The 15,000-nt window shown below is 44.7% G+C and overlaps 2 protein-coding genes across 2 annotated transcripts in view; both read right to left on the bottom strand.

Annotated features, from left to right (window-relative positions):
• Positions 1 to 7,108, bottom strand: part of ugcg (UDP-glucose ceramide glucosyltransferase) — a 9,400-nt gene extending 2,292 nt beyond the window's left edge. Inside the window, exons 1-7 of the mRNA XM_083929785.1 lie at positions 6,776 to 7,108; positions 3,950 to 4,094; positions 1,916 to 2,018; positions 1,203 to 1,304; positions 997 to 1,109; positions 552 to 730; positions 389 to 475 (exon numbers count right to left, since the gene is read on the bottom strand). Coding sequence (XP_083785911.1) covers positions 389 to 475; positions 552 to 730; positions 997 to 1,109; positions 1,203 to 1,304; positions 1,916 to 2,018; positions 3,950 to 4,094; positions 6,776 to 6,873 — 827 coding nt within the window. The 5' untranslated portion in view covers positions 6,874 to 7,108. The remainder of the gene's footprint in view (positions 1 to 388; positions 476 to 551; positions 731 to 996; positions 1,110 to 1,202; positions 1,305 to 1,915; positions 2,019 to 3,949; positions 4,095 to 6,775) is intronic.
• A 4,205-nt stretch (positions 7,109 to 11,313) lies between these two features.
• The window catches only part of LOC310958716 (molybdopterin synthase catalytic subunit), a 5,857-nt gene continuing 2,170 nt past the window's right edge, over positions 11,314 to 15,000 (bottom strand). The window contains exons 5-6 of the mRNA XM_083929786.1: positions 12,404 to 12,527; positions 11,314 to 11,766 (exon numbers count right to left, since the gene is read on the bottom strand). Of these exons, the coding sequence (XP_083785912.1) occupies positions 11,560 to 11,766; positions 12,404 to 12,527 (331 nt within the window). The 3' untranslated portion in view covers positions 11,314 to 11,559. The remainder of the gene's footprint in view (positions 11,767 to 12,403; positions 12,528 to 15,000) is intronic.

The following is a 15,000-nucleotide window of genomic DNA, read 5'->3' as shown; positions in this document are numbered from 1 at the left end:
ACACACACACACACACACACACACACACACACACACACACACACACACACACACACACACACACACACACACACACACACACACACACACACACACACACACACACACACACACACACACACACACACACACACACACACACACACACACAGAGAGAGACACACACACACACACACACACACACACACACACACACACACACACACACACACACACACACACACACACACACACACACACACACACACACACACACACACACACACACACACACACACACACACACACACACACACACACACACACACACACACACACACACACACAGGAGTGAGTCATCAGAGCGTGAAACACAAACAGCCAATCAGGAGCGGAGCTGGGAGGTCACCTGATCATGCGGGACTGGAACTGGCCGATGGAGTACGAGCCGGAGTTCTGCAGCGCCACCTGCGTCGCCATGGAGAACTTCCACCCTCTGAGGAGACGCACGGAAGTAAATACACCACAGAACTGCTGCTGATGCTAACGTGCTAACACGGTAACGTGCTGACCTGTCGGCGATGGCTTTAGCCATGAAGTAATCCTCGGCGATGTACTGAGCGAAGGAGACGAGGCCCCCGGCCTGGTCCAACACGTCCTTCCTCATCAGGCACGACATCCCCGTCACACACTTGATCCCCGTCACGTTGGCGGAGATGTACGAGCGAGGGTGGGACGTCCCGAAGTACACCTGACAACACGCTAGCATTAGCATCTGTTAGCACTGACAAACCCAGATAAACCAGCAGCTAACGCCAACGCCGCGGCTACAGGAACAACAAACGATCAGATTCAGCATTCGTTGTTAATCATGTGTTAGCATCAAAAGCTAGTTAGCAATGTTAGCATCAACAGCTATAGAACACCTATCACATTAGCTAGAGACTCACGCTAACACAACATTAGCATTGGTAACTGATCATCAAAGTTAGCATGCCGTTAGCTTGTTAGCCTCACCTGCTCCAGTGTGGCAGCGAAACCCTGTCGGTCGGCGACATACGGCAAACCGTGGACCAGGCCCACCTTCTCTGTCATCTGATTGGTCAGATCTGTCAGGGTGTCAGCTTTCACTGTCACACACACACACACACACACACACACACACACAGTTAGCATCAGATGAGCTCTCAGCGTCTGTGACTCTGACTCTGGACCCTGCAGACCTCTGATGCCGCTGTCACAGATCCACACCAGGCCGTATTTGGCTCCTTCGTAGCCCGGCATCAGGTTGTTGATCTTGGGGTTGATTCCCACCTTCTTCCCCCCTGAGAAGCAGAAAGGACGCATGCTAACGTTAGCCGCAGACACGTGAACAGCACACGACACAGACAGAGACACAGACAGAGACACAGACAGAGACACAGACAGAGACACAGACAGAGACACAGACACACACAGACCCAGACCCAGACACAGACACACACAGACACACACACACACACAGACAGAGACACAAACACAGACACAGACACACACAGACACAGACACACACACACACAGAGACACAGACACAGACACACACACAGACACAGACACACACACACACACAGACACAGACACACACAGACACAGACACACACACACACACAGACACAGACAGACACAGACACACACAGACACAGACACACACAGACAGACACACACACACACACACAGACAGACACAGACAGACACAGACACACACAGACACACAAACAGACACAGACAGACACACACAGACACAGACACACACAGACACACACACACACAGACAGACACAGACACACACACAGACACAGACAGACACAGACACAGACACACACAGACACACACAGACACAGACACACACAGACACACACAGACACACACACACACAGACACAGAGCAGAACTCTCACCGATGAACAGTCGAGCGTCCACGTTCGGATATTTGCCCAACAGCTTTTTACACACGTCCACGGCCGGATCGTCCTGGTCCTGGACGCACAGCAGCACCTCGTACTGCAGAGGACACAGGGCGGGTCAGTGCGGCTGTAGTCAGACTGTAGTCAGACTGTAGTCAGTGCGGCTGTAGTCAGTGCAGCTGTGGTCAGACTGTAGTCAGTGTGACTGTAGCCAGACTGTCGTATGACTGTAGTCAGGCTGTCGTGTGACTGTAGTCAGGCTGTAGTGAGGCTGTAGTCAGACTGTAGTGAGGCTGTAGTTAGTATGTCTGTAGTCAGTCTGTAGTCAAACTGTAGTTAGTAAGACTGTAGTCAAACTGTAGTCAGACTGTAGTTACTATGACTGTAGTCAAACTGTAGTGAGGCTGTAGTGAGGTTGTAGTTAGTATGTCTGTAGTCAGACTGTAGTCAGACTGTAGTGTGGCTGTATTCAGACTGTAGTTACTATGACTGTAGTCAGACTGTAGTTACTATGACTGTAGTCCGACTGTAGTGAGGCTGTAGTTAGTATGACTGTAGTCAGACTGTAGTCAGACTGTAGTTACTATGACTGTAGTCAAACTGTAGAGAGGCTGTAGTGAGGTTGTAGTTAGTATGTCTGTAGTCAGACTGTAGTCAGACTGTAGAGTGGCTGTATTCAGACTGTAGTTACTATGACTGTAGTCAGACTGTAGTTACTATGACTGTAGTCAGACTGTAGTGAGGCTGTAGTTAGTATGTCTGTAGTCAGACTGTAGTCACTATGACTGTAGTCAGACTGTAGTAAGGCTGTAGTTAGTATGTCTGTAGTCAGACTGTAGTCAGACTGTAGTGTGGCTGTAGTGTGGCTGTAGTTAGTATGGCTGTAGTGAGGCTGTAGTTAGTATGACTGTAGTCAGACTGTAGTTAGTAAGACTGTAGTCAAACTGTAGTCGGACTGTAGTTAGTATGACTAGTCAGACTGTAGTCACTATGACTGTAGTCAGACTGTAGTGTGGCTGTAGTCAGACTGTAGTAAGGCTGTAGTTAGTATGTCTGTAGTCAGACTGTAGTCAGACTGTAGTGTGGCTGTAGTTACTATGACTGTAGTCAGACTGCAGTTACTATGACTGTAGTCAGACTGTAGTGAGGCTGTAGTAAGACTGTAGTTAGTATGTCTGTAGTCAGACTGTAGTCACTATGACTGTAGTCAGACTGTAGTGTGGCTGTAGTCAGACTGTAGTAAGGCTGTAGTTAGTATGTCTGTAGTCAGACTGTAGTCAGACTGTAGTGTGGCTGTAGTGTGGCTGTAGTTACTATGACTGTAGTCAGACTGCAGTTACTATGACTGTAGTCAGACTGTAGTGAGGCTGTAGTCAAACTGTAGTAAGGCTGTAGTTAGTATGTCTGTAGTCAGACTGTAGTTAGTATGTCTGTAGTCAGACTGTAGTCAGGCTGTCGTGTGACTGTAGTCAGGCTGTCGTGTGACTGTAGTCAGACTGTAGTGAGGCTGTAGTGAGGCTGTAGTTAGTATAACTGTAGTCAGACTGTAGTTAGTAAGACTGTAGTCAAACTGTAGTCGGACTGTAGTTAGTATGACTAGTCAGACTGTAGTTACTATGACTGCAGTCAGACTGTAGTGAGGTTGTAGTTAGTATGTCTGTAGTCAGACGGTCGTGTGGCTGTAGTCAGACTGTAGTTAGTATGACTGTAGTCAGACTGTAGTGAGGCTGTAGTTAGTATGTCTGTAGTCAGACTGTAGTTACTATGACTGTAGTCAGACTGTAGTTACTGTGACTGTAGTCAGACTGTAGTTAGTATGACTGTAGTCAGACTGTAGTGAGGCTGTAGTTAGTATGTCTGTAGTCAGACTGTAGTTACTATGACTGTAGTCAGACTGTAGTTACTGTGACTGTAGTCAGACTGTAGTTAGTGTGACTGTAGTCAGACTGTAGTTAATATGACTGTAGTCAGACTGTAGTTAGTGTGACTGTAGTCAGACTGTAGTCCGACTGTAGTCGGTGAACTCACTTTGGGGTAATCCAGTGTGAAAAACGTCTCCAGGTTGGAGATGAGGTTTGGGTCGACGCCCTTCAGAGGCTTCAGCAGAGAAACTCCTGCCAGCTGCACAAACGGCTGCTTGACCTCCGACCTTTTCTTATGGAGGTGGAGACGCCTGGGCGGGGAACAGAGAGGTCACAGGTCAGAGAGAGGTCAGGGGTCAGAGGCCACAGAGAGGACACAGGTCAGAGAGAGGTCAGGGGTCAGAGGTCACAGAGAGGAAACAGGTCAGAGAGAGGTCAGGGGTCAGAGGCCACAGAGAGGACACAGGTCAGAGAGAGGTCAGGGGTCAGAGGCCACAGAGAGGACACAGGTCAGGGGTCAGAGGTCACAGAGAGGACACAGGTCAGAGAGAGGTCAGGGGTCACAGGTCAGAGAGAGGTCACAGGTCAGGGGTCACAGAGAGGTCATGTGTCAGAGGTCACAGAGAGGACACAGGTCAGAGGTCACAGAGAGGACACAGGTCAGGGGTCACAGGTCACAGAGAGGTCATGTGTCAGAGGTCACAGAGAGGACAAAGGTCAGCTATCAGGTCACGGGTCAGAGGTCACAGAGAGGTCAGGGGTCAGAGGTCAGGGAGAGGTCAGGGGTCACAGGTCAGGGGTCACAGAGAGGTCACAGGTCAGAGAGAGGTCAGGGGTCAGAGGCCACAGGTCACAGAGAGGTGACAGGTCACAGAGAGGTCAGAGGTCACAGAGAGGTCAGGGATCAGAGGTCACAGAGAGGTCACAGGTCAGGGGTCACAGAGAGGTCAGGGGTCAGAGGTCACAGAGAGGTCACAGGTCAGGAGTCACAGAAAGGTCAGAGGTCAAGGGTCAGAGGTCAAGGGTCAGAGCCTTCGGAAGGTCTTTTTCCATGTGTGGAAATGATGAATAAATACAGAATAATAAAGAAAAAAGTTCTGATTCCTTTATTATTATTATTCACTAATAATAAATAAAATGTTCTTTGTTCTTTAAAAAAGGTTTTAGCTGTTAGCTTAGCATCACTCACACATACATGGTGTTTTTAACTGTAAGCTTAGCATCACTCACACATACATGGTGTTTTTAACTGTAAGCTTAGCATCACTCACACATACATGGTGTTTTTAACTGTTAGCTTAGCATCACTCACACATACATGGTGTTGTTAACTGTTAGCTTAGCATCACTCACACATACATGGTGTTTTTAACTGTTAGCCTAGCATCACTCACACATACAGTGTTTTTAACTGGTAGCCTAGCATCACTCACACATACAGTGTTTTAACTGTTAGCCTAGCATCACTCACACATAGTGTTGTTAACTGTTAGCCTAGCATCACTCACACATACAGTGTTTTTAACTGTTAGCCTAGCATCACTCACACATACATGGTGTTTTTAACTGTTAGCCTAGCATCACTCACACACAGTGTTTTTAACTGTTAGCATAGCGTCACTCAGACAGTGTGTTTAACTGTTAGCCTAGCATCACTCACACATTCAGTGTTTTTTTTACTGGTAGCCTAGCATCACTCACACATACATGGTGTGTTTAACTGTTAGCCTAGCATCACTCACACATACAGTGTTTTTAACTGGTAGCCTAGCATCACTCACACATAGTGTTTTTAACTGTTAGCCTAGCATCACTCACACATACAGTGTTTTTAATTGTTAGCATAGAATCACTCACACATACATGGTGTTTTTAACTGTTAGCCTAGCATCACTCACACACACAGTGTTTTTAACTGTTAGCCTAGCCTCACACACACACCCACCCACACAGTGTTTTTAACTGTTAGCCTAGCATCGCTCACACAGTGTTTTTAACTGTTAGCCTAGAATCACTCACACATACAGTGTTATTAACTGTTAGCCTAGAATCACTCACACATACAGTGTTTTTAACTGTTAGCCTAGCATCACTCACACATAGTGTTGTTAACTGTTAGCCTAGCATCACTCACACATACAGTGTTATTAACTGTTAGCATAGCGTCACTCACACATACAGTGTTTTTAACTGTTAGCCTAGAATCACTCACACATACAGTGTTTTTAACTGTTAGCCTAGCATCACTCACACATACAGTGTTTTTAACTGTTAGCCTCACACACAGTGTTTAGCCGTTAGCCTAGCATCACTCACACATACAGTGTTAACTGTTAGCCTAGCATCACTCACACATACAGTGTTTTTAAACTGTTAGCCTAGCATCACTCACACACAGTGTTTAGCCGTTAGCCTAGCATCACATACAGTGTTTTTAACTGTTAGCCTAGCATCACTCACACATACAGTGTTTTTAACTGTTAGCCTCACACACACCCACACACAGTGTTTAGCCGTTGGCCTAGCATCACTCACATATACATGGTGTTTTTAACTGTTAGCCTAGCATCACTCACACACAGTGTTTTTAACTGTTAGCCTAGCCTCACACCCACACACAGTGTTTAGCCGTTAGCCTAGCATCACTCACACATACACAGTGTTTTTAACTGTTAGCCTAGCCTCACACACACAGTGTTTAGCCGTTAGCCTAGCATCACTCACACATACAGTGTTTTTAACTGTTAGCCTCACACACACCCACACACTGTGTTTAGCCGTTAGCCTAGCATCACTCACATATACATGGTGTTTTTAACTGTTAGCCTAGCATCACTCACATATACATGGTGTTTTTAACTGTTAGCCTAGCATCACTCACATATACATGGTGTTTTTAACTGTTAGCCTAGCATCACTCACACACAGTGTTTTTAACTGTTAGCCTCACACACACAGTGTTTAGCCGTTAGCCTAGCCTAGCTTCACTCACACGTAGATGATGGACATGAAGTGCATCATCCAGAGCACGAAGAACAGGATGAGGCCGAACACGGACACTCCGGTGAGCAGCAGCTGCAGCAGCGACATGGTGACGTCAGCGGGACTCTCGGCGCGGAGCGGCCGGCGGAGGCTCCACACAGGCCGGCGGGGGAGCGGAGGCTGAGGGGCCGGCTCTGGAGGCCGCGGGCTCGGCGTGTTTAAGTCCAAAGGTCCGGGTCGGGAGCTCCGGGGAACGGGGACACGGGAACACAGACACCGGTCGGTCTCGGCCTGGTGGTGTGTCCGGGTCACGGTGCTCCTTCACGGGTTTGACGATCACCAGACCGGCCGACGGTCAGCTGACCAACGGGCGCGCCGCTTCCGCTCTACTTCAGAATAAAAGCTTCCTCTTTAGACCCTTTCAAAGCAAGATGAGAACACAAACACTCAATGTGTCCATAGGCCGATACAGACGCACCTAAACACAGATATAGACCGATACAGACGCACCTAAACACAGATATAGACCGATACAGACGCACCTAAACACACAGATATAGACCGATACAGACGCACCTAAAAACACAGATATAGACCGATACAGATGCACCTAAACACACAGATATAGACCGATACAGACGCACCTAAACACAGATATAGACCGATACAGACGCACCTAAAAACACAGATATAGGCCGATACAGACGCACCTAAACACAGATATAGACCGATACAGATGCACCTAAACACAGATATAGACCGATACAGACGCACCTAAAAACACAGATATAGACCGATACAGACGCACCTAAACACACAGATATAGACCGATACAGATGCACCTAAACACACAGATATAGACCGATACAGATGCACCTAAAAACACAGATATAGACCGATACAGACGCACCTAAACACACAGATATAGACCGATACAGACGCACCTAAAAACACAGATATAGACTGATACAGATAAAAACACAGATATAGACCGATACAGACGCACCTAAACACACAGATATAGACCGATACAGACGCACCTAAAAACACAGATATAGACCGATACAGATAAAAACACAGATATAGACCGATACAGACGCACCTAAAAACACAGATATAGACCGATACAGACGCACCTAAAAACACAGATACAGACCGATACAGACGCACCTAAACACACAGATATAGACCGATACAGACGCACCTAAACACACAGATATAGACCGATACAGATAAAAACACAGATATAGACCGATACAGACGCACCTAAAAACACAGATATAGACCGATACAGATAAAAACACAGATATAGACCGATACAGACGCACCTAAACACACAGATATAGACCGATACAGATAAAAACACAGATATAGATCGATACAGACGCACCTAAACACACAGATATAGACCGATACAGATAAAAACACAGATATAGACCGATACAGACGCACCTAAAAACACAGATATAGACCGATACAGATAAAAACACAGATATAGACCGATACAGACGCACCTAAACACAGATATAGACCGATACAGATAAAAACACAGATATAGACCGATACAGACGCAACTAAACACAGATATAGACCGATATAGATAAAAACACAGATATAGACAGATACAGATGCACCTAAAAACACAGATATAGACCGATACAGACGCACCTAAAAACACAGATATAGACCGATACAGATAAAAACACAGATATAGACCGATACAGACGCACCTAAAAACACAGATATAGACCGATACAGACGCACCTAAACACACAGATATAGACCGATACAGATGCACCTAAACACAGATATAGACCGATACAGACGCACCTAAACACAGATATAGACCGATACAGACGCACCTAAACACACAGATATAGGCCGATACAGACGCACCTAAACACACAGATATAGACCGATACAGACGCACCTAAACACAGATATAGACCAATACAGATAAAAACACAGATATAGACCGATACAGACGCACCTAAAAACACAGATATAGACCGATACAGATAAACACACAGATATAGACCGATACAGACGCACCTAAACACAGATATAGACCGATACAGATGCACCTAAACACAGATATAGACCGATACAGACGCACCTAAACACAGATATAGACCGATAAAGACGCACCTAAACACAGATATAGACCGATACAGATGCACCTAAACACAGATATAGACCGATACAGATAAAAACACAGATATAGACCGATACAGACTCACCTAAACACACAGATATAGACCGATACAGATAAACACACAGATATAGACCGATACAGACGCACCTAAACACAGATATAGACCGATATAGATAAAAACACAGATATAGACCGATACAGACGCACCTAAACACAGATATAGACCGATACAGATGCACCTAAAAACACAGATATAGACCGATACAGATGCACCTAAACACAGATATAGACCGATACAGATGCACCTAAAAACACAGATATAGACCGATACAGATGCACCTAAACACAGATATAGACCGATACAGATGCACCTAAAAACACAGATATAGACCGATACAGACGCACCTAAACACAGATATAGACCGATACAGACGCACCTAAAAACACAGATATAGACCGATACAGATGCACCTAAAAACACAGATATAGACCGATACAGATGCACCTAAAAACACAGATATAGACCGATACAGACGCACCTAAACACAGATATAGACCGATACAGATGCACCTAAACACACAGATATAGACCGATACAGACGCACCTAAACACAGATATAGACCGATACAGATGCACCTAAAAACACAGATATAGACCGATACAGATGCACCTAAAAACACAGATATAGACCGATACAGATGCACCTAAAAACATAGATATAGGCCGATACAGATGCACCTAAACACACAGATATAGACCGATACAGACGCACCTAAACACACAGATATAGACCGATACAGATGCGCCTAAAAACACAGATATAGACCGATACAGATGCACCTAAAAACACAGATATAGACCGATACAGATGCACCTAAAAACACAGATATAGGCCGATACAGATGCACCTAAAAACACAGATATAGACCGATACAGATGCACCTAAAAACACAGATATAGACCGATACAGATGCACCTAAAAACACAGATATAGACCGATATAGATAAAAACACAGATATAGACCGATACAGATGCACCTAAACACACAGATATAGACCGATATAGATAAAAACACAGATATAGACCGATACAGACGCACCTAAAAACACAGATATAGGCCGATACAGATGCACCTAAAAACACAGATATAGACCGATACAGATGCACCTAAAAACACAGATATAGACCGATACAGATGCACCTAAACACACAGATATAGACCGATACAGATGCACCTAAACACAGATATAGACCGATACAGGTGCACCTAAACACACAGATATAGACCGATACAGATGCACCTAAACACAGATATAGACCGATACAGATGCACCTAAAAACACAGATATAGGCCGATACAGATGCACCTAAAACACAGATATAGGCCGATACAGATGCACCTAAAACACAGATATAGATCGATACAGATGCACCTAAAACACAGATATAGGCCGATACAGATGCACATAAAAACACAGATATAGGCCGATACAGATAAAAACACAGATATAGACCGATACAGATAAAAACACAGATATAGACCGATACAGATAAAAACACAGATATAGACCGATACAGATAAAAACACAGATATAGGCCGATACAGATAAAAACACAGATATAGGCCGATACAGATAAAAACACAGATATAGACCGATACAGATAAAAACACAGATATAGACTGATACAGATAAAACACAGATATAGACCGATACAGATAAAAACACAGATATAGACCGATACAGATGAAAACACAGATATAGACAGATACAGATAAAAACACAGATATACACCGATACAGATGCACCTAAAAACACAGATATAGACCGATACAGATAAAAACACAGATATAGGCCGATACAGATAAAAACACAGATATAGACCGATACAGATAAAAACACAGATATAGACCGATACAGATAAAAACACAGATATAGACCGATACAGATAAAAACACAGATATAGACCGATACAGATAAAAACACAGATATAGACCGATACAGATAAAACACAGATATAGACCGATACAGATGCACCTAAAAACACAGATATAGACCGATACAGATAAAAACACAGATATAGACCGATACAGATGCACCTAAAAACACAGATATAGACCGATACAGATGCACCTAAAAACACAGATATAGACCGATACAGACGCACCTAAAAACACAGATATAGACGATACAGATAAAAACACAGATATAGACCGATACAGATAAAAACACAGATATAGACGGGTACAGATACAAACACAGATATAGGCCGATACAGATAAAAACACAGATATAGACCGATACAGATAAAAACACAGATATAGGCCGATACAGATAAAAACACAGATATAGGCCGATACAGATAAAAACACAGATGGAGACACTTGATGTTTTAAAGCTTTATTTCCTGACGAAGATCAAAAGAGAAACATCTGAATGTTGAAACTCTGTGAACTGGTCCTCAGGTGTGTTGGTGCACCTGCTGCTGCTGCACCTGCTGCTGCACCTGCTGCTGCACCTGCTGCACCTGCTGCTGCACCTGCTGCTGCTGCACCTGCTGCTGCTGCTGCTGCACCTGCTGCTGCTGCACCTGCTGCTGCACCTGCTGCTGCTGCACCTGCTGCTGCTGCTGCACCTGTTACTGCTGCACCTGCACCTGCTGCTGCTGCACCTGCTGCACCTGCTGCTGCTGCACCTGCTGCACCTGCTGCACCTGCTGCTGCTGCACCTGCTGCACCTGCTGCTGCTCCTCACTGGAGGCTGCAGCAGGTGCAGGTTTGTTGGGATCGGCCCATGAACACTCGGCGTTCTCCTTCCAGCTCGACTCCTGAGTGTCGTAAACTTCCTGTTGATCAGAAACAGGATCATTAATCAAACCGGGTCAGTAACCGGGTCAGTAGCCGGGTCAGTAACAGGGTCAGTAGCCGGGTCAGTAACAGGGTCAGTAACAGGGTCAGTAACCGGGTCAGTAACCGGGTCAGTAACCGAGTCAGTAACAGGGTCAGTAACAGGGTCAGTAACAGGGTCAGTGACCGGGTCAGTGACCGGGTCAGTAGCCGGGTCAGTAGCCGGGTCAGTAACAGGGTCAGTGACCGGGTCAGTAACAGGGTCAGTAACAGGGTCAGTAACAGGGTCAGTAACAGGGTCAGTAGCCGGGTCAGTAACAGGGTCAGTAGCCGGGTCAGTAACAGGGTCAGTAACAGGGTCAGTAGCCGGGTCAGTAACAGGGTCAGTAACAGGGTCAGTAACAGGGTCAGTAACAGGGTCAGTAGCCGGGTCAGTAACAGGGTCAGTAACAGGGTCAGTAACAGGGTCAGTAACAGGGTCAGTAGCCGGGTCAGTAACAGGGTCAGTAGCCGGGTCAGTAACAGGGTCAGTAACAGGGTCAGTAACAGGGTCAGTAACAGGGTCAGTAGCCGGGTCAGTAGCCGGGTCAGTAGCTGGGTCAGTAACAGGGTCAGTAACAGGGTCAGTAGCCGTACCTTCTTCCAGATGGGGACGCTGGCCTTCAGCGCGGTGATGCAGTGCTGAATCGCCTGTTGGCCGTCACCGCGGTGAGGAGACGAGATCGCCATGACAACGCTGGCCTCGCCCACCTTCACCCACCTGAGAGGACGTGCGCAGATGAGTTACCGCCACACTGTTACCGTTACCATGTTACCGTTACCATGTTACCCTGTTACTGTTACCATGTTACTGTTACACTGTTACCATGGTACCGTTACCATGGTACCGTTACCATGTTACCGTTACCATGTTACCCTGTTACGGTTACCCTGTTACCATGTTACTGTTACACTGTTACCATGTTACCCTGTTACCATGTTACCATGTTACTGTTACACTGTTACCATGTTACCCTGTTACCATGTTACCGTTACACTGTTACCATGTTACTGTTACACTGTTACTGCTACAATGTTACCGTTACCATGTTACCATGTTACTGTTACACTGTTACTGTTACAATGTTACCGTTACCATGTTACCATGTTACTGTTACACTGTTACTGTTACACTGTTACCATGTTACTGTTACCATGTTACTGTTACACTGTTACCATGTTACTGTTACCATGTTACTGTTACCATGTTACTGTTACCATGTTACTGTTACACTGTTACCCTGTTACTGTTACACTGTTACTGTTACACTGTTACTGTTAACATGTTACTGTTACCATGTTACTGTTACACTGTTACTGTTACCCTGTTACTGTTACCCTGTTACTGTTACCCTGTTACTGTTACCCTGTTACTGTTACCCTGTTACTGTTACCATGTTACTGTTACCCTGTTACTGTTACCCTGTTACTGTTACACTGTTACTGTTACCCTGTTACTGTTACCCTGTTACTGTTACCCTGTTACTGTTACCCTGTTACTGTTAACATGTTACGGTTACCCTGTTAACATGTTACTGTTACCCTGTTACCATGTTACTGTTACACTGTTACTGTTACCCTGTTACTGTTACCCTGTTACCCTGTTACTGTTACACTGTTACCATGTTACTAATACCCTGTTACCATGTTACTGTTACCCTGTTACTGTTACACTGTTAACATGTTACTGTTACCCTGTTACTGTTACACTGTTACCATGTTACTGTTACACTGTTACCATGTTACTAATACCCTGTTACCATGTTACTGTTACCCTGTTACTGTTACCATGTTACTGTTACCCTGTTACCATGTTACTGTTACACTGTTAACATGTTACTGTTACCCTGTTACTGTTACACTGTTACCATGTTACTGTTACCATGTTACCATGTTACTGTTACCATGTCACTGTTACCATGTTACTGTTCCACTGTTACCATGTTACTGTTACATGTTACTGTTACATGTTACTGTTACCCTGTTAACATGTTACTGTTACACTGTTACTGTTACCCTGTTACCATGTTACTGTTACCATGTTACTGTTACCCTGTTACTGTTACACTGTTACCCTGTTACTGTTACCCTGTTACTGTTACCCTGTTACTGTTACCCTGTTACTGTTACCCTGTTACTGTTACCATGTTACTGTTACCCTGTTACTGTTACCCTGTTACCCTGTTACTGTTACCCTGTTACTGTTACCCTGTTACTGTTACCATGTTACGGTTACCCTGTTAACATGTTACTGTTACCCTGTTACCATGTTACTGTTACACTGTTACTGTTACCCTGTTACTGTTACCCTGTTACCCTGTTACTGTTACCCTGTTACTGTTACCCTGTTACTGTTACCATGTTACGGTTACCCTGTTAACATGTTACTGTTACCCTGTTACCATGTTACTGTTACACTGTTACTGTTACCCTGTTACTGTTACCCTGTTACCCTGTTACTGTTACACTGTTAACATGTTACTGTTACCCTGTTACTGTTACACTGTTACCATGTTACTAATACCCTGTTACCATGTTACTGTTACCATGTTACCCTGTTACACTGTTAACATGTTACTGTTACCCTGTTACTGTTACACTGTTACCATGTTACTAATACCCTGTTACCATGTTACTGTTACCCTGTTACTGTTACACTGTTACCCTGTTACTGTTACCATGTTACTGTTACCCTGTTACCATGTTACTGTTACACTGTTAACATGTTACTGTTACCCTGTTACTGTTACACTGTTACCATGTTACTGTTACCATGTTACCATGTTACTGTTACCATGTTACTGTTCCACTGTTACCATGTTACTGTTACCATGTTACTGTTACCATGTTACTGTTACACTGTTAACATGTTACCGTTACCATGTTACTGTTACACTGTTACCATGTTACTGTTACCATGTTACTGTTACATGTTACTGTTACACTGTTACCATGTTACTGTTACCATGTTACTGTTACACTGTTACCATGTTACTGTTACCATGTTACCGTTACACTGTTACCATGTTACTGTTACCATGTTACTGTTCCACTGTTACCATGGTACTGTTACACTGTTACCATGTTACCATGGTACCGTTACCATGTTACCCTGTTACCGTTACCATGTTACCGTTACAATGTTACCGTTACCGTGTTACCCTGTTACTGTTACCATGTTACCGTTACACTGT

The sequence above is a fragment of the Echiichthys vipera genome (assembly GCF_963691815.1).
Source record: "Echiichthys vipera genome assembly, chromosome: 16".
Taxonomy (NCBI): Eukaryota; Metazoa; Chordata; class Actinopteri; order Perciformes; family Trachinidae; genus Echiichthys; species Echiichthys vipera.
This window is presented reverse-complemented; position numbering and strand designations above follow the sequence as displayed.